The sequence below is a fragment of the Melanerpes formicivorus genome, unplaced genomic scaffold (genome assembly GCF_026170545.1).
Source record: "Melanerpes formicivorus ecotype bairdi unplaced genomic scaffold, bMelFor1.0.p_v2 SCAF_12, whole genome shotgun sequence".
Taxonomy (NCBI): Eukaryota; Metazoa; Chordata; class Aves; order Piciformes; family Picidae; genus Melanerpes; species Melanerpes formicivorus.
Window position 1 is genome coordinate 13,978,748 of NW_027142364.1, and position 20,011 is coordinate 13,998,758.

The following is a 20,011-nucleotide window of genomic DNA, read 5'->3' on the forward strand; positions in this document are numbered from 1 at the left end:
AAATAAGATTCAAGAAAGTAATATTTTTTACTCTCAAGTAATACTTAGATTAATATTTATTGTTAAGGTCTTTCTTTTATTTTCACAAGGAAGCTGTTCTTTGGATATTTTAAGCTATGCTGCTGGGCATCCTGATTTCCTGATAACATGAATTTAAAACACTACATGAATTCAAGAAACTGATGTACATTCCCTTTATTAACAAGCAACTTTCTCAAGGACTTCACATGAGAACATATTAGGTGAGTCCACTCACACAGTGCAGACATCAGTCATTGAGTGGGTTTACTGTTGCGCTGTGCAACTTCAGAGGCTGAAGCAAGTCACCTTCATTCTTCCTCTCACTCTCTTCAGTGTAGATATTATGCTGTGAAATGTAGGATATAACTGAGTCTGGGATGAGGTATTTTACGCTTAGTCCTCTGCACAAGGCAGTGCGTATCTGTGTTGCACTGATTTCATTCTGAATCCATTCTTTCACCAGAAAGATATTGTGCTGAAATTTAGTTAAGAGGTCTGATTCATTGATGTACTGAGCAGGATCAGAGCCAGCACGGCTAATACAGACCAAACCAAATTTCTCCACTATTTCTTTGATGTGTTCTTCCTTCCAAAGATTGGGTGTCTTAAACGTCTGTAGAAAATCAGCCCCACAGAGCAGCTTTACTTCTGGTAGAACTGGAAAGACAAAAGGAAATGAGATATTTCTATACTTGCCTGTTTTTATAGGAAGTTAGACTGGTTTAATGCATCATTATTTTTAAAAGACAATTTACTTTTACTCCAGTTTTCTTTCAACAAGCTTGCAAGACAAATTCAGCTTAGTTAGACTTTATGTGTTTGGTCACAATTATCATCTACTTCAGCATCACTCACATCATACCAAATATTATCTATACCATTTTGAAGGAGAATTATTTCTCCACTCTAGTGAGCCAAAAATGGGAAGAAGCAAATAAAGAAGAGAATTACTGCAGCACAAAGACTGGCCTTGGTTGAACCTGGCCACCACACCCCAGCCTGTCCTGCTCACTTTGCTCAGGTACTGTGAGACCAACTTCATCTAGTGAGCCCTTGCATGTTACCACGAACAGCTCCACAGCCCTTAGGGGACGACAGACACAATACATATTGCCACATCAGCCAGACAACAACCCAGAATTTCTCCTGGCTTTGTCCACCTGTATCATCTAAAACATGATGGACTTTAACTACCCTTACTGGTACAATGAGATCAGTAGTTGAGTTAAACAAGTTTGTTTTATTTTTAGAGACATTTGAACCAGCAGAATATTGAACAGATAATATTTTGTGTCATGTGGCCATGGCTTTTTTGTTCTTGCACAGAGATCTCTACCCTGAACAATGACCAAGAACAATACCTAACTTGTACATTTTTTTTTTTTCTCTCCTTTTCTTAATTGCTGCTCACTGCCTACAGAACTGTCTCTTTCCTCAAAGTCTATTCTACAGCACTTATCATTATACCATCCAAATACTTCACTAACATTGACTAGGGACTCTCACAGCCTTCCATTCATGTAAAATGAAGGGGAAGGATGGAGGAATTGTCTCCATTTTACATTTATTTGTGAATACAGACTATTAGCACATATGCAACTCTTATACATAAACTTTAAATCAGCTATTTGAGAAGTAAGAGGCACAAAAAGGATACTGTAGGTGTCTTAAGATTGACTCAATTTTGCAGAGGTTTAGTATATACCACTGAGCTAACCAAAGCAAGCATTTCTTTTAACACCCCTCACTACACACCCTCTGACCTCTACAAAGGTGGCAGAGTACTGCACTGCACTTCCATTGCTCTGAATGCAGAATCACCACAGGACAATGGTATGGGACAAGACTAGTTTGAAACATTCACAGACTGTCCCCATACTTAAAAGTATAATTATGGGGTGTTTTTTTAGAGTTTATAATTAGCATATTTGGTAGGAATATCTAACACCACACTCCCCACAAAACACCCAGTAAAATTTTTGATACCCACATCTGCACAGTTGGAACCTTTAGATTCAATGTTCCCACACTGGAGGTACTGCAGAAGCACTTGAAACAGCTGTCCATGATCCCTGTTGGGACCAGGGCTACAGAAGTACTGAACTCTGGAAGAATGTCCCAGGTACTTCTTGACAGCTGATGAACAATGCAACACCAAGAACCTTAGGATTCACATTCCAAGCCATCCTCCGCTCATCTATTTCCTTATGCCAGTTCCAATCTTACTGTCTTTCCACTCATAGATTCTACTCATGCTTTCCAGTTCCTTGTCCTCACTTCCTGTTTAGACTGTTGCCAGTCCATTGCTTTCCAGAGCCTTGCCTGGGTTTCAAGTCACAGCTTTTTACTTACAGCAACCTTCACAATCAAACAGTACTCTAACACAAGCTGTATGAAAGCCAGTTACACCAGAGCTGGGGTTTCACACGTTGTAGTCCTAGGGTACTGGAAGCTAAATCAACAGATCTCAAGCTTCACAAATAGGCTGTCAATTCCACACATACATCTCTGCCTGTTATGCATCCTCCGTGCCAATGAGAAAAAATTGTCATTGGCCTTTCAAGGGCACTTTAGTAAATGCTGATCTGCATATTCCACTACAGATAATGGCATAAAAGTCAAATGGCTGCTGCAATGCTCCTCTTTTGGATAAGTACAACAGCCTTTATTTCAGGCTATGGTATATCTGGATCAGGGGAATTTCTGCTTGCTGTTGATTGGCATAGCTCAGTCAATGATGGTGGACAGAAATGGATTGCAGTTCTTTAAAGTGTTGTGCAGGGAGAAAGGAGAGGGTAAGCTAAAGGAGAAATAAGTATTAACATAATGGAAGTAGCTGAATTTTAAGTCTAATTAAGGGAGACTGCTGTTGCAATGTGCCAGAGAAAAAGCACTCAAGAAGCAACAACAAAGTTGTTCCTGTAAGGCAGCTGAGAGACCTGAGGTGCAAGGGATTCAATTCAAAATGAAATTAAGACAATCGACCATCTAAGCAGAAGAAATATTGCATGTGAAGCTGTATTTGGTGAATCAAGGAGGGATAACAAATCCCTGATGCTGAAATACAGAGAACAAGAACTCCATAATTTTGTCATTTTTAGCTTCATCCTGAACAACTCTCACCAAACAAATTTGAAGCTTATTAAAACTGCAATTGTTTGTCTATACCTGTCCTCAGTGAGCCTTTTTATTTTCATTAGATATTTAAAGGAGATGGTTATTTCATGTGGAATGAAAAATCATGAAGTTCATCACATGCAAAGAAGCCTTGCAGTTTAGCAGGCATACATTTAGTAGAAAAATAGTAATTATGGAATTTTGCCACTACTAAATTCAGCCATCAAGCTGAACTTTGGGAAAGCTTCCACTAGGTGATTGAGCCTTTCTGCAAGCTTCACAGAAAATCCCACTTAAACAGATTTAATTGTTGGGAAGGTTGTCTTAGGGAGGAGGAGAAGGGTGAGAAGGGAGGAGGAGGTGAGTAACAGTTGGCTGTCATTATATAGTTTGTGCTGAACAGCATTTCTTTCTCATAATGGGAAAGAACTCTATTCTGCTCTGCACTTCTCAGTAGCTCTTGATTATTGCCCATGCCATACCATGCTAATGACCAAAAAAAGTGGGATGACACCATCCTGCCTCTCTTGGTGGGCTACATGCTTAATGCAGCCAAATCCACATCACTGTCCAGTCAGTTAAAGCACTGAAGTCACAGAAACTAACAGCAGGATGCTAGCCTTCCTCTGTTCAAAGTAATGGACTGTTCTTTGTGGATAGCTGCCAGACAGAACAAAAATAAAACAAGAAATATCCAGCCACTATGTACTAGACAGAGAAACCTATTTCTTGCCCATCCTCTTTCTCACCTCATTTTCACTATGCCTTTTAGTTTTGACTGTAGAGGAATTCTGTGAAGATGTCTGATGAATTCTAAACTAAGACTATTTTCTGGGAAAGAAAGACTAGTTTTAATATTTGTTTTCTTGACCATTTTTACATAAAATACTACATAGCTTGAAAGAACTACAGAAAAATAGCCAAGCCAGATTTTTTGTAATGGAAAATGAAAATAGTCTTCATTACTTTCACACTGATTTTCCTTAGTGTGGCAATGTAGAATAATCTGACTTGTCACTTGCCAACAATCAGTACCCCCCCATCAGACACAAGATTCAACTACACTAAATGCCTTGAGATTTTTTCCGTTACCATCTATATAAAGACCTCACCTTCTGGAAACTTTTGTGTAACCATGAACAACATAAATGTACTGTGCTGTAATACTACAGGAAAATATGTGCTGTATCAAAAATCTAGCAGCATCCTAGCAAGTCAGAAGGTTAGGGAATGTGATCAAAAAGCAGACCAAAAACCAACAATGTTTCAAGAACCTGCCATATTTTGCTGTCCACAGAAGCTTTTCTGTCCAGAACTGTAGTAAACACCAATGCATCAGAATTACTGCTGTGGTATCCATGTATTCTGTTCCTTGCCTCAACTAGAATTTCAATTCTAAGTAATCCTTATACATCTTGATATGTTTTATTCATATATTCTGCAATTTGCAAAACCAAAGGGGCTGCAACATAAAGCTCTGGCACAGCTAAACCTATGCTTATAAACCCAAGAACTAATACAATTCCAAAATAAGTCTCCTGTCTATGTGAGTCACAACAAAGTAACTGCAGAGCAGCCCTATTGGCATTTGGCATGGCTTGGTTTTTGGCAGGCAGCTCCAACCCACAAAACTTGCCAGCTATTACAGTCAACCTTTTCATCAGTCTAAGTTTGGTATAGCTATATAATTTTTAATGCTAAATAAAGAGTTGTGGTTACAGTCATGAACCAACCTGGGTGCTGGTAGGAAAGGGAATCCTCTGCAGATCTCTCTATGGGCTGTTTGTTTTTCATTAATTCCTTCTTGGACTGGAGCAATCTGAGCGATTCATTGTAATGGTGCCTGCATTTAAAAGAAAGGCTTCTGTGTGAGGTAATCCTCTCAGAGATGCACAAAGCGATTACCTGTTACTTTCAGATTCAAAAGCACAGTCTGCTTTAATGCACTTTGGATGTGAATGCAATTTGTTAAGAATTTAGCATACTAATTCTACCATGACATTAGCATCAGTGTGGTTAGTATTGTGCAGAGTTCCCAAGAAATCTCTGTAGTTGCACTCTGGTTTTCAATTCCTTTTTGAAATTCTACCATTACGACAATTTTGGCAGCAACATTACCTTCAAAACAGTGTGGAGTGAAACAGGATTAAAGCACACTTTAATCACTAGATTTAATTTCTGGATTAAATACAACCCCTCATGATGATGTTTCTATAATGTGTGCTCAGTTTTTAGGAGGAGCCATTCTTGTTGAGAGCTTCCTCTGCTCCACAAAAGATGTTCCCTGTATTTTCACCTTGTGGTTTACCCTTTAATTTTAATTAAAAGAATCACAATCCTGACAAACTCAAAATACACAGCTCAGAAGATTTTCTACATCTGCTATGCTTCTAATTGTACTGAATTCAGACTGATGAAGGCAAGCAAGGATCCTTTTGGCATTTTTTTCCAGGTTTATATGACTTCATTCTTTCTCTTCTCCTGATCATGGGTGCCCCACTGCAATACTGGTACTGATGGTAGTAGTCCCTTCTTTGATCATGAGGGCAATCTTTGATCCAAACACCTAAACTCACTTCCATCCGAATCAGCATGTGTTCAGAACGATCCCTGACTTGCACCATCATGAGGCCTTTCTCACATTGGCACAAGCCAAGACTGTTTCAGGAAACAAGCTCATGGTTAAACAGGACAGGCAGACACAGAGTGAAGGCGATGTCTCTGTAGCACATATATAGCCTAAGTGACCACCAGGTCCTAAGGAATTAATTTGTACCTTAGTGATTTAAATGGACACTCTCAAAGCAAGCAAATACTTCTAATCACAGGAATAAGTTGCCAAGTGTCAAGAATATACATCTAGATAGGCTGCATAAGTATCTCCAGTAACTTCTGATGCTCAGCCATTAGCTAAAGAAGCAACAGAGGCAAGAGGTGAAGGACAGAATGGTAGCAGGTAGCAGTAACTTGGCCTGTGCCTCCCTATATTTCTATTTTAAATCCTTCCTTATAATAAATAGGTTGATGCTATGTATAAAGTACGCTATCTTCGTACCATGGACTGACATTCTTGAGCCATGATGCAAAAAGAACTCTTGGCAAAGAGCTAACTGCAGGACTAATGTTACAAGTACTACAAATTCTGAACTGCCAGAAGGCCTGTTCAACAGCTGTTTCAAGTGCTGGGGCAGGGAGGGACATGTTATTTTTAAGATACACCAAAAAGGGCAAAGCAATCTGCCAGTTTATCGAGCTCTTTCTGAACTGTGTAGGAAGCTCTGAGTAACGATGCAATTATATCACAAGCACTATTCAATGGAAGTTGGGTAAGAGAGATCTTAGCCAGTTCTAAATAAATTCATAGTATATCTGCACCACAATCAAATCTACACCACAACAGAATAGAAGTAGTTCTTTGCTTACTAACATAATACTGTTTTGCTGTGTAGGAAGAATATTCAGGAACAGTATCTAAGAGGAAAATAGGTCTTGTTATCTGATTCTAAAACCAGCCTTGACATAGTCTCCAAAATCTCCATACTCAATGGAACAGTCAGCTAACAGCACCACCACAAGTGGGATATGAGCTTTGCTGCTTAAAATTCTTTTATGTCATAACTATGTGGGAGCCTTTGCAAAAATCCACAGATGTTGATGAAATATGACAATTTCATTGCACTCAGGTACAACAAGTACTGTAGGAGAAAGTCATTCGTGTGTCTTGGGACACAATGTTCCGCTGTAGTTAAGCATACAATTCAAAATACTGATAAGAAGAGACATTTAAGTACAGTAAATTTTTTGCCTTGCAATAGCAAAATCTCTTTCTATTGGTACTAAGGTTTCCTACCTGGGGGAGCTTATAGTGAGGTCAGCAACTGATTCTTTAACCAGAGAAGAAGCGAAAGCCTAAACTTCATCACTTATGAAGCAGCACAACTCCATGACAAAACGTTATCAATTTATATGTGGTAAGGATCTAGCCCTAAATTTTGCCATTTGAATTATTTAAATATTCATGTCTGACAGTTAAAATACAACATCAACCCCAAATACCTACATCTGCTATTTCATCAGGATGCTACATCCCCATTCAAGGGACAGGGATCAGCATTAGATTATGGCACTGGCTAAGATCGGTGTAGGTCACCAACTGGGAAAAATATGCTTTATGCTTGTTTCTCTCTGTAACAGGCATCCATTTTAACATCTTGTGGATTTATAAAACCAGAGCTTCATTTCCTAGGGTAGCAGGAAACCAGGCTGTTCATACTACACTGATACTACTTTCCCTGAGTAGAAAACTGTACATGCAGGTTTCATCTATTGTACCTCTTAAACTAAAGGATTCAGAAGTGGATTTACAATTTACAAACCCAATCTAGCAGGCGGTACTCACTGCAGCTGTGTGAGATCCAAGTCTTTTTAAGTAGGATCATCTGACCTGTAAGATTTATGGCTGCTTCTCTGGAGGAAAATAGTTTTACAAAACTGAAGTTTAGGAGACAAATCCTGTACCCAAAGCATAGTGCAGGACAGATCTTTTGGTGATTTCTCACACTAGAATACACAAACCGTGACTAGAGTTAAGAACAGAGATGTTTTCTGCAAAGACAGCATAGCACTGCCTAGTCTTCCTCCCGCCCTGATCCTATGCTGCTGGCTGAAGGGAAGAAGCAAAAGAAGCAACGAGATGTCTACATTCACTCAGTGAAGTACATAAAAGCAGAACTAAAAGGCTCTACTCATGTTTTTTGTACATATGTAGGGTGGTCTTGTGTATGCCGGAGATATCTAAAATTTGTGCAGACCTAGTGCTTAGGGACACGGTATGGTTTAGCAGTGGAGTTGGTAGCATTAGGTAAGTGGTTGGACTTAAGGACCTTAAAGGTCTTTTCCAGTGTAAAACATTCTGTGATTCTATGGTTTTGTAGAGTAACAGGTCTGGGTTTTAACTGCTTCCACATTGAGCCATAGGAGAAGTTGTTGGAAGGCAAATTTTAAAGCCCCACACTATACAAACAACTGTTTCCAGTTAGAAGGTGACTTCTATCAATGATTCTTCATTTCTGTCCGCATTTTTGATCTTAGAGCACACCTGCTTTCTTGAAAGCATACATTCAGTCTTTAACAGTATCTATTGATTTCTGTAGTGTCTCCCTTTCCAAAGAGTAACTAGCATAAGAAGTGGTATCATACCTTGTCCCATAATACCAAGACCGACCATACGGAGAAAAGATATGTTTCAAGGTCCTTACATCAGCTGGTTTTGGACAAATTGCTTTATTTTTCCTTCCAGCAATAACCCCCAGCAAACTCAGTGATTCTGAAGAAAGCATCAGCAGTTATGGCTTGGGTTTAACTTGCCATTACTGTTAATAAGAAATCTCTTCAAGGATGCATAAATAGATAAACCTGCAGGCATAATAAACCCAATGGAGCTCATCTGGAATAGGGATGCTCCTGAAGAATAGGTTTGCTTGTAAACTCTCTCACTTTCTGATTAAGATCTCTACATGACTTGCTCAGAGACTTAAAAATAACAGGAGTAACAGGAATGCCAGAAACTCTGCTGCAGAACTCTTTCAGTGACTACAATTTTTCGAGACTCTTCCTTGTCAGAGGTTTTCCACATGCATCTAACTACTTAAATGGCACAAGTGCAGTACTGTTGCGTGTTCCGTTTCTGGGGAAAGTCTGTACTTGACACTAGGGAAGGAAAGAATCCAGATGGGGAATACTGACTGCACAGCCTTTCTGAAAGAAAGTGATGTGAATTTTCACTTCTCACAAATCTAATCTGTATGTCACAGCAGACGATCCCATCCACAGACATGTTCTGCTTTGCTTGGCTGTTTTACATGAGTGAGTTCCGTGCATCGATCTGGTAGTCTGACACATTTTTGGCAATCAGCAACTTCATAAAGAAAGGAAAAAAAAAGTAAATACCTTAATACTTTTACTGTCTCTGTCCATGTCTCCTGCTCACTCTCCCATGGATCAACCCGAATCCAATCAGATGTCTCCAGCGCTAGTTTAGCCATTGCTATGCGGTGCCTTGCCGAAACCAAGCCTTTCTTTCCATAGTTATCGTTAACAGGAGACATTATGCCTTCAATCACTTGATATCTTCCTTTAGGAAAAAAAAAGAAAGAAAAAAAAAAAGTAACCTTCACAGAATCTTGAAATTCAGGGTGGATGGGACCTTGGGAAGTGATCCAGTGCAACCTCTTCAAAGCATGGTTAATTTGAAAGTTATAAGAGGCTATGAACAACCTGATCTAGGTATTATTTTTAATACAGAAACAGCAATTAAATTAAAAAGCAGCCTTCTTGTTCAAGATGTCTATCCTATTAGATGATTCAAAAAAGGAAAGTTGGATGATCTTCCAATTTTCTAGCAAGTATAGATGTTTATAATTTATGATACAAGCTATTAACATTGCTAGATATAATTCAGTTTTATATTCCAGCAAGTACAGCTTTTATATAGCCAGAGCGATGGATTAATTGACCACTGCTTTGTTCTTAAGCATCTGATGTTTCTTATTTATCAAAATCATTGTGCTTTTTGTTGTGTTAAAGCAAGAATTATAGGGTATTACTGCAGCTGTGATTCATGCAATTCAGACAAATAAGAGGACTGAAGAATAACGATGGGGCTAAAGCAATCCAAATTGAGACTTACAGCACTATGGTCCAAATGTCAGCTTAGAAATATTAATGACCCTTCCTGTCTATTTTATTAGGTTAATCTGATTGAAAAGACTCTCATATTTTTCCATCCCTTTTAATATAATGTAATCATTAACACCACAAGCTCTTTCTGTTAAGACTTTGCAGTTCTGATCTCAAATCAGGAAACAAAAATGTATCTCTCATTTTAATAAATCAACAAGGAAATATGAGCTGTGTCCCTCAAGAAACAAAGAGAGAATGTTTGAAACAAACAAATGAAACAAAATGATTTCTAATGTTAACACCTGCATTTTAAAGAACTGTGATAAATATGATACTGAGGGAGGAAAAAAATCCTATTCCTTTTTTTTTTCTAATTCAGTTGTTTCAACAGAGACACTTCAAGAACGCAGCAAGTTGCCTCTATTGCCTTGTACTGAAAACGATACTTCTAGACCCATAATTTCTGATACTGGCATATGAGCATTTAATAGTATAAAATGATGATTTAGTGACTTCACTTTTGGTGTTACAAGGTAATTTTTTTTGTTTCCAAAAGAACTTAAGTGGATTGGACTTACAAAACAGCATTAAAATTCTGTGAGATTTACAAGCCTGTTAAAACGTCAGTCCAAACTCTTCCTTGTTTAAAACATTCTCGTTACAGGCAAAGTGATCAACAGAGAAACAAAATTTTCCAGAAACATGCAACAATGAAGTCCATTTCTTGATATGGAAAAATTATCACTTGACATATAAGCAAGAATTATTCTCTGATACTTTGATATTATACAATGCTAGAACAAATTCTCATTTAAAGGGAATGAAATTAGAGTTTAAATGAATGTATTACCTTTATTAAAAGGGTTTTCTTACCCAGTAATTTTTGTTATTCTTTCAGTTTCTATTTTAAATTAATATATTAAATTAAAAAATGAAAACTGTGAGATCATGCTAGCCAAGAATGATTGCAAGTCTCCCATACCCTCGTGAGCTGTAAAGATTTCAGTCTCTTGTCTGGCCTAGCACCACACATGCTGAATAAGCTAACAGCTTCAGATGCTCTATTAGCTTGTTCCAAAGCAGAAATGAAACCAAATGGAGGAAAAAAAATAAGGTTGCTACTACTTAAGGTACCAAAGTCAAATACAAAAACATTTGAGAAACTTCACAGCAACTGAGTAACCCAGCCCTAAGCAAATATGATGCGCATGGGAACCTCCCACCTCAAAATACAAGCTTTATCACTCAAATTATAGGGGAATATTGTATTAGTATCTTGAAACAGCTTCTGTATTGGAGCAATAGTCATGATTTCCCTTGAACCCACAAGAAATCAACAGTAATCCTCCCAAAACTCTCAGCCTAGCAATGCTAGGAAAACAAAGGCAATGATTTTTCATTGCTCCATTATAATTAAGTAGGGTGGAGGGATGTTCAGATGCTATCTAGGGGACAAAATGAAAACAAATGCACCACATAATGACCAGATACATGTAATCCCAACTAGTTGAGTTCAAAGCAATTTACTAACTAAATATAAAAAAGATACCATCCTGTGCTTACCTTCCCATGACATGTATGTAGAGATGGCCAAGCATGAAAAAGAAAAGAAAATAGGCAAGACTTTAACTGGATGGTCACCTTCTGTGAGGAGAATTCAACAGAAGGAAAATCAAAGGGGTAAACAATTCAGCAATCATTGCATTGTAAGTCAACATAAACACAAATACATCAGAGCAGTAATGGACAATCTTTTAGGCTAGCTCTCCACAGGATGGATGACTTCACCTTCACTTCAGAGTGCCTGAAAGATGCACTCACTGAATTAGATGAGGTGTGCAAATACTGTAGTGACAGATGCCATATGAGTACTGAGACATACATAAATCATATCCACCTGGCTCAGTGAACTACAAGGGCTGAGGATGCAGATTTACCTTTGCAGTCGGCCAGCCACTCAGATACACAGCAACTTCAGGAACTCTCCTTTAACAGCTAAGTGAGCACACACAATGATCAGTCCTCAGATAAATGGTGACTGATGTCCACACACCACATCTACAATAAACATTCCATATCCAGACCTCAAAATACAATTTCTATACCGTTCACTGGATTTGGACAACAAGAGTGAAAGGCAGTTTCTTGACAGCCATGAAAAGGAAAGTTAAATCCATCACCCTGAGAGTATCCATGTGAACAACAAAGTATTGTACCTCTACTCACAGGATACCCTATTCTGAAATGCTGTCATCCAAACTGAATTCTGCCACGTAGCATGACTGGAAGCAATGGCTCTCTTCAGGGATGCTACAAAACAGACAACTAGGATTCCAGTGTCCAATACAGGGCACAACTCAAGCACTGCTGCAAGCAGGGGATGCCCACCTGTTAACCTGCTGGGTTTCAGAGAAAACCAACAGAACTTAGGGAACAGATACCTACATTTCTTCCACCCAGAAGAACACTCCTTAAATTCAGGAAAAGGCTAAGATCTAAACTATATGCACAGCTAACTGTACTCAGAAAACCAAGTTTTATCCAACAGAAGTGTTTTCTTTAGGGATGGGGTATACCTTGAGATAACATTTATGCTTTTGCTTCTTTGATTTGCACCTCTGCAAGCACTCTCTATAGCTTTAACTCTTTCTGAAAGGGTCACATGCACCCCTCTTCATGTGACTTTCAAGGTTAGAGCCTAACATAGTTAACCAAGTACTGCTCTTGCAAGCAGTGCTTGCTTCAATCATGTAATTAAAAATTTTACTGTAAATCATGTAATTAAAAAGCCCCACGAGCCAGCAAACCAAACATTTGTTTAATTTTTAAAGTTCAGTTAGTTTTGACTACCTGTCTGTGAATAGTTAGTGTATATATAGTAAGTAACTAGGACTGATCTGTATTACTATACACACTACCAAAGAGTAGTATCAAACCAGGGTTATTTTGCATTGTTCTCAAATCCCTGACACCAGAGTTGTTGCAGGAAAACAACTTGAAGTAGAATAAACATTAGAATAAACCAAACCAGGTTGGAAGAGACCTTCAAGATCATCGTGTCCAACCCATCAACCAATCCAACCCACCCAAACAGCTAACCCATGGCACCAAGCACCCCATCAAGTCTCCTTCTGAACACCTTCAATGACGGCGACTCCACCACCTCCCCGGGCAACCCATTCCAATGGGCAATCACTCTTTCTGTATAGAACTTCTTCCTAACATCCAACCTGAACCTTCCCTGGCGCAGCCTGAGACTGTGATGCAGCCTGAGACTGTGGTCTGTGCCTTTACGCTGACTGGCTGCTGTTAGAACCTGTTCCTACCCTTTTCTTGAACCTTTACCTCATTTTAATCAGATGCAGCCCTTGAGCAACATAAAATCCTAAATTCCCAAGGCTGGTGAGTGACTAATTAGTCCTTGGACTTCTCGGCTGTACTGCCCAGCACTGCATTTCACACAATCCATCGATTTGCCACATTTTTTTCCCAAGTTTCCTTAAGATGTTACCTCATTTTCCTTCACTTCCCCCTTGCATCTGTCTTGTCAGAAAGAAACATCTCCCCTTTCGTCTTCACCTTTTGGTCTTATCTAGAGTAAATATCGTCCACTGGCAATACCTAGGAAAAAGGGTTCTAAACATCTTCCACAGACTGATTCTAACACTATTTCTTTGAACTTTATGGTCAGATAAGAAATACAGTCAAATAAAAGCATTTGGCTTTAGATCTTAACACACTAGAAAGGCATTTGCCACAGTCAGTGCAAGTTTGAAGAAACAATTTTAAAACACTGGATTGAATCTTAGAAAATTCTAACTTTGTGCAAGGATGTGTAAAGAGTCAAATTCACATGAGCAGAGACAAAAGCCAGATAAAGAGAATCATTATTCAGTCACATGTAGTTAGATTTGTGGTATTTAAAGTGGCATGACAAGATTTGTTGACAGATACTAACAGCAAAAGGATGAATTACTTGCCGTGTGGCAATGAAATTGCAGATACTACTTAAAGTATCAGACAGTCAATAAAAGCCCTGCTTAAAATAGGGATGTATGAAAAATAAGATTAGACAGAATTTGAAACTGAAGTGATGTGCAAAAAGCTGGCAGACACAATTACTGGAGATGTCAGTCAGTGTGCACATCAGGGACAGTCATGTCACTCATAACAGTAAAACCTGACTGTGAAGCCAACTCCTGCCAAGCTATTGCACGAGTTGTCATTTCTGTCCAACACGTGATTGAGCAGAAATACTGAAGTGGCACCATAAGTAATTCTCATAGCCTAAGAAGCATCAACCCTCATAGAGTCATATAAGGTTGGAAAAGACCTCCAAGACCATTAACCTAACACTGCCAAGTCCACCAGTAAACCACATCCCTCAACACCACATCTACCTGTTTTTTTGAATGCATCCATGGATAGTGGACACCACCTTCCTGGGCATGCTTTCCTGGCAGACTTAACCACTCTTTCACTAAAAAGTTTTTCCTGATGTCCAATCTAAATCTCCTCTGGTACGACTTGAGACCATTTCCTCTCATCCCATCTCTTGTTACTTGAGAGAAGAACTCAACCTCCCACCTTGTTACAAGCTCCTTTCAGGTAGTTTTAGAGAGAGACAATGTTTCCCCTGAGCCTCCTATTTTCCAGACTAAATGACCCCAGTTCCCTCAGACCATTCTCCTAAGGCTCTTCACCATGCTATTACTAGTGATAATTCTTCACTAAGTTACTTTTTCAGGCATTCAGTATTTATGTTAGCTCAGAATTGGCTTTGTTCTCATGTCACACAAGCTTTAGTTATGTATAACCATTGTCCTCCAGCCCAAGTCTGCAACTATTGCTTCTCAGTAAATAACCTTCAATTTCTCCTATCATGCCCTGTATAAATGCAGATGCAGAAAGAGGACTAAAAACATGAGAGAATGACCAATTTCCTGCGTGGGAATGGTTCTGCCACAAAACTGGCACCTAGAATTGATCATTTTTATAGATGTTGCCAACCCTTTCTGTTTGAGAAACTGGGTTCACTATAGAAAGACAGACCACGTACCCATACATATCTACATTTACAGTTGCTTCAAGTAAAGCTGCTTCTACCTGGGGTAAGTGAAGCTTCCACAAGCAAACTCAGAATTCCTGGTTTGCAGACATCCTGCGTAAAGCACTCAAAACATGAAATGACAAGACCACAGGCATCCCAGACTCAAAATTCCTTTCTTTAATGCACAAAGTACTTACACTAGTAAGACTCCACACTTCAAGAAGTCAAAAAACAAGTCAAGTCCTATCCAGAATGAAACACTCATGTTTGTGAGGTGCAATGCAATACACAACTTTCATTTCAGCCTTTCAAATTCTCATTTTTAATCTGATTTCCACTAAACTTAAGTAAAATGCTTGTGAGTGGTGTCTTGTCACAGACCCTAAAGCAGAACAGACAATATGCTGCGATTCAGACAGAATCATAATTCAATCCTTCTTTCAAGGCAAAGAACTAAGTTATTGGACTGTAACATATGACTTTGCTCTCACATTTCCTTTCTGCTCTACACTTAAATAGCAGAAGCATTTACAAAATTACAGTAAGACAGTTCAAATTTCTTTTTAACCCTTTACTTCTAGTCCTGTGGGAGCCACAAAAGCCTTTTGCAGTTACAGCAGAGACTCATAGAGACAGCCATCAGAGCTGGCTATGTAAATTCTTCCTCATGAAAGCCACAGAATATGTAGCTGCTGCTTTTACTGCTCAATATTAGTGGGTTACCAGATTCACCCCCCTCCTTTGACAGTCAAATTCCTTTCAGTATAATTTTCTGTTCAGACTCCAACTGAACTGCCTCTTTAGGAATTTCCCTGCCAAGATCCAGTAAACTAGGATTCCCTTCCAACCTCTCCCAGAAGCGTATGTGTATATTTTAGCTGCCAGATAGGGAAGGAAAAAAAAACACCTCAGCAGCTAAGGAACTGATCAAACTTAGAGTTCAGTGATTCTCAGGAGCTTTTCTGATCCTTGCTTAGGTGCCTGATGTTACCTACTTTTCTCCTTTGCTACAGAAACTTTCCAGCACACTGACACTTACCTTTTCTAATCTCCTTTATGAGTGAACTGTTTTGCTATGGGAGATAACTTGTACATCTTAGTGAAGATGGAAGATGAATAATTGATGATTCTTCTTTTCTTCAGTTTCACTCAGCTATCAAAACCACTAACTGTAACACTTCTTCAGATTAAAACACACTATATCATAAAAGCATGAAACTCAAACACAAATGTTTCTTCTCAGTTTTAAAATTACTAAGCATACCCTTCACAGCTCAGCCTGTTCCATTAATACAATCCTAAAACTGCTGAAAAAACTTTCAGTTCATTTGCATCAATATTCATTACCATGTACTGAGTCAAACGAAAGGGTAATGATGGACTTCCTATACAGAATATGCCATAAAAATCTTACACTGAATGGTCAGTAAATAGTATGAAGATTAAGCCAGCTGCAAAATGATAGCATATCTACAGTGAGTGGAGAAAGGCTTTCTTCCTTTTTCTCAGTAAAATGTGGTGTGTGAGTGGTCCTAACACCTTACTGACCTGTTTGGTGCAGGTGATCTCTAGCCAGCTCAAATAAACGCATATGCATGTTTGTGATGGGGTTAAAGGAGCCACAGGCTAGAAGAATGACAGGTATCCTGCTCTTCATTCTGACAGCAAAACATTAAAATCCACCCTAAAAAAGAAAAAAAAAATTATTAAAATAAAATACAAACACAATAAAGAGCAGCCTGCCTATTGTTCCTCAATCTAAAAGCACTGCGTTCTGAACTCCCTACTCCTGAACACTGGGAAAGTAGAGCAGCAAGCAGGAAGAACTACCTCAGAAACACGTGTTCTTTCATCTTCATTAGGAAAGCATCAACAAGTTCTGCTTCTCCGCATACAGAGATGGCTAGAAAGCATTTCCAGAAATTCATATTGTCACTGTTACAAACTGCTGTCATCTTTTTCACATGTTTTTATATTTTTAACCTGCTTTTCCCCAAAAGAAAAGTTTCATTCTATCTGTTAACCCTATTAATAACTTTGGATCCCACAGGCTAGATTGTATTTTTTTTTTAAATAAGTTCTTAGAGTGGACATTTGCAAACCCCCACATGCACCACTGAAAGCTAAGTCTGACTTCCTTAGGTGGGCTGGTGGCCTATCAGCCAGCCAGGAAATACTTCTAACTAGATTATCAGCAACTGCCTGTCCAGTTGAGCTGCAATGATTCATCAACAACAGGGAAGAGCAGGGAGGACAAACTATAGCCCTTACTATAGCCCTTACGTTTGTGCCCCTGTACTCTGCTTTGGTCAGGCCGCACCTTGAGTACTGTGTCCAGTTCTGGGCCCCTCAGTTTAAGAAGGACATCGAAACACTTGAGCGTGTCCAGAGAAGGGCAACAAAGCTGGTGAGAGGCCTTGAACACAAGCCCTATGAGGAGAGGCTGAGGGAGCTGGGATTGTTTACCCTGGAGAAGAGGAGGCTCAGGGGTAACCTCATTGCCCTCTACAACTATCTGAAAGGTGGTTGTAGTCAGGAAGGGGTTGGTCTCTTCTCCCAGACAACCAGCACCAGAACAAGGGGACACAGTCTCAAGCTGTGCCAGGGGAGGTTTAGACTCGAGGTGAGGAGGAAGTTCTTCACTGAGTGAGTCGTTCGTCATTGGAATATGCTGCCCAGGATGGTGGTTGAGGTGTTCAAGAGAGGATTGGACGTGGCACTTGGTGCCATGGTCTAGTCATGGGGTCTGTGTTGATAGGTTGGACTCGATGATCTTCGAGGTCATTTCCAACCTTAGTTATACTGTGATACTGTGAAAACACCAGGGACAGTAAGAAACTATGAATAAGGCGAACAGGGGAAGAGCAGTGCTGTTAAAAGCCTTGCAGGTGCTTTTACAAACAATCCTTTGGGAATTTAAGCTCTCAGTCACCTCAATTTAAAAAAAAAAAAGCAGCAGAAATCAGTTAAAATTAGTCACTGTGCTTGGAGCCACTTATTTGCATAGCTCTTTTTAGAGCTGATACAGAATATATTTGGTGTGATAGAAAAAAAGTTGCGTCCTACATACATTATCTGTGAATCCCATTTTCAGATGGGGCTCTCTTCTTTCCTAGGATATGAAGTCTCTACAACGCTTACACTCATGTATCGCACACACACAATTCTCTTCCTTTCTCCTGGCCTCCAGCCCTCTCCATCAAGTAAAACAGTCTTCCTCCAGAAGACACTTGCATCCCAAACTTCAGAAGTCAGTCCTAGGTTAACAGACTGAATCCAAAGGATTCTGTGCTCTGTTTAGTCAAACCTTATTCTGCACCTGACGTATACCAAAACAATGTCTCGCAGAGACTATTTGTCACTGTTCCCATTTCTTACACACCCTTTTTTCCTTTCTTCTTCATTTATTTTTCTAAGTAAGAAAAGGGGAAAAAAAAAAACCAGTAATGGTTTAAGTCAATGTCAAGCTGATGTTTTACAGCTGCCAACTCCATCAGTTCATCACCAGAGGATGTGTAACTCTGAAGCCTAGGACTGTACAGCATTCAGTGCATCTAGCAACAAGTTTTATATTTTCACTTGTGACATGCTGGCAGCTTACAAACTTTTTATTAAAAAAACAAAAACATTTGAAGAATACATGCTGTATGAATCTTGACTTAATGTAAAGATTCTTTTATAACATTTTCATTTTATTTTTCCTATCTCACATCATACTAAGGGAGCCATACTCAGGCAGAAAAATCTCACTGGCTGTGCAGACACTTGAAAGTTAGCAAAAATCATAGAATCATAGAATTGTCAAGGTTGTAAGGGATCTCAAGAATCATCTACTTCCAATCCCTCTGCCATGGGCAGGGACACCTCACACTAGATCAGGTTGCTCTGAGCCCCATCCAGCCTGGCCTTGAAAACCTGTAGGCATAGGGCTTCTAACACCTCCCTGGGCAACCTGTTCCAGTGTCTCATCACCCTCATGGTGAAGGACTTCTTCATTTCACAGTACTTTCTTCTCTGATCTACTATCCCTGCATAGACACTAACAAACTCATATGTGAAAACTGTATGCAGATTTCACAGGTTCTTTTTCACGTCAGTATCACTAAGGCTGGAAGAGACCTCAAAGATCATCGAGTCCAACCTGTCACCACAGACCTCATGACTAGAGTAGGGAGGACACTATGCCCACTGCAGGCTTGAACTCACAACCTTCCCATTAAGGGTTTTATGCACTACCATCTTTATTCAGAAAGATCAAACTCAAAGTGTTCTTTTGATCTATATAAGCAGTGCTGTAAATACATCTTCATTGTATGGGGATAGGCCTTTTTGCCTTGAAACAGGTAGCAAAACATGAGTGTCTGTGATGAACTGAAAAAGAAGTAATTGCCAGAAGTGCTCTCAATAGTCCCAATTTCTTGCTAGATGTTCCCACAGTCGATGCAGAACTCCCAATAAATCAATCCATTCCAGACTAAGAAACAGAAATGTTTTAGAACCACAGCTCTCGTATGACAGTTCATACAATGACATTCCTCAGTATCCAGCCCTGCAAACACACTTACACAATCCTATTTGACAACCTAAACCCAATGACAGTGCCAACTGCCAAGCAGTATCAGTCATCACCTCACTCAAATATGTGTTCAGGGAGGAAAATACACCCTCCTTCTTCCCTGTTACACATGTCAATGGCAGCTGCAGCTCTTAGAGCTCTGTTACATTCCTTATTCAGAGAAAGGGTAGTTTACATTCCCTTTGCTATCATGATTGTCATAAATGGAATGATATTTTGTCTTATGAAAGTAAGTTTTTAATTCTACAGACGTCTCTATTTCTTACCTAAACCAGATGTGCTGAATGGTTTGATTGAAGTTCTTACTCATTTATAGCCATTTATACTTTGCTTCAGAGGCTCTAGGGGAACACTTGAACCTGTAATTTGCAACAATAACAAGACACAGAAACTCAAAATTCAAACCAAAACCACAAAAAGAGGAAAAAATAATAAAATCAAACCACAAATGTACTAACAGTAAGTACAGAGTAGAGGGGCATGTCTAAAGATATCTTCGTACATATAGACACCCTACACACACATATATAAAATAACTATGTCATCAAAACAGCAGGATTTTTATT

General features: G+C 39.2%; 1 protein-coding gene across 4 annotated transcripts in view; it reads right to left on the bottom strand.

The window, feature by feature from the left end:
• The window catches only part of NMNAT3 (nicotinamide nucleotide adenylyltransferase 3), a 30,755-nt gene that overhangs the window by 1,918 nt on the left and 8,826 nt on the right, over positions 1-20,011 (bottom strand). For 3 of the 4 annotated variants that reach the window (XM_068145461.1, XM_068145462.1, XM_068145463.1), the window contains 5 exons: positions 19,712-19,804; positions 16,418-16,553; positions 9,088-9,271; positions 4,872-4,981; positions 257-678 (listed from right to left, as the gene is read on the bottom strand). In XM_068145461.1, the coding sequence (XP_068001562.1) occupies positions 269-678; positions 4,872-4,981; positions 9,088-9,271; positions 16,418-16,526 (813 nt within the window). In that variant the 5' untranslated portion in view covers positions 16,527-16,553; positions 19,712-19,804 and the 3' untranslated portion in view covers positions 257-268. Of the gene's footprint in view, positions 1-256; positions 679-4,871; positions 4,982-9,087; positions 9,272-16,417; positions 16,554-19,711; positions 19,805-20,011 lie in introns of those variants that run through there. The other variant, XM_068145464.1, reaches the window with a different exon arrangement.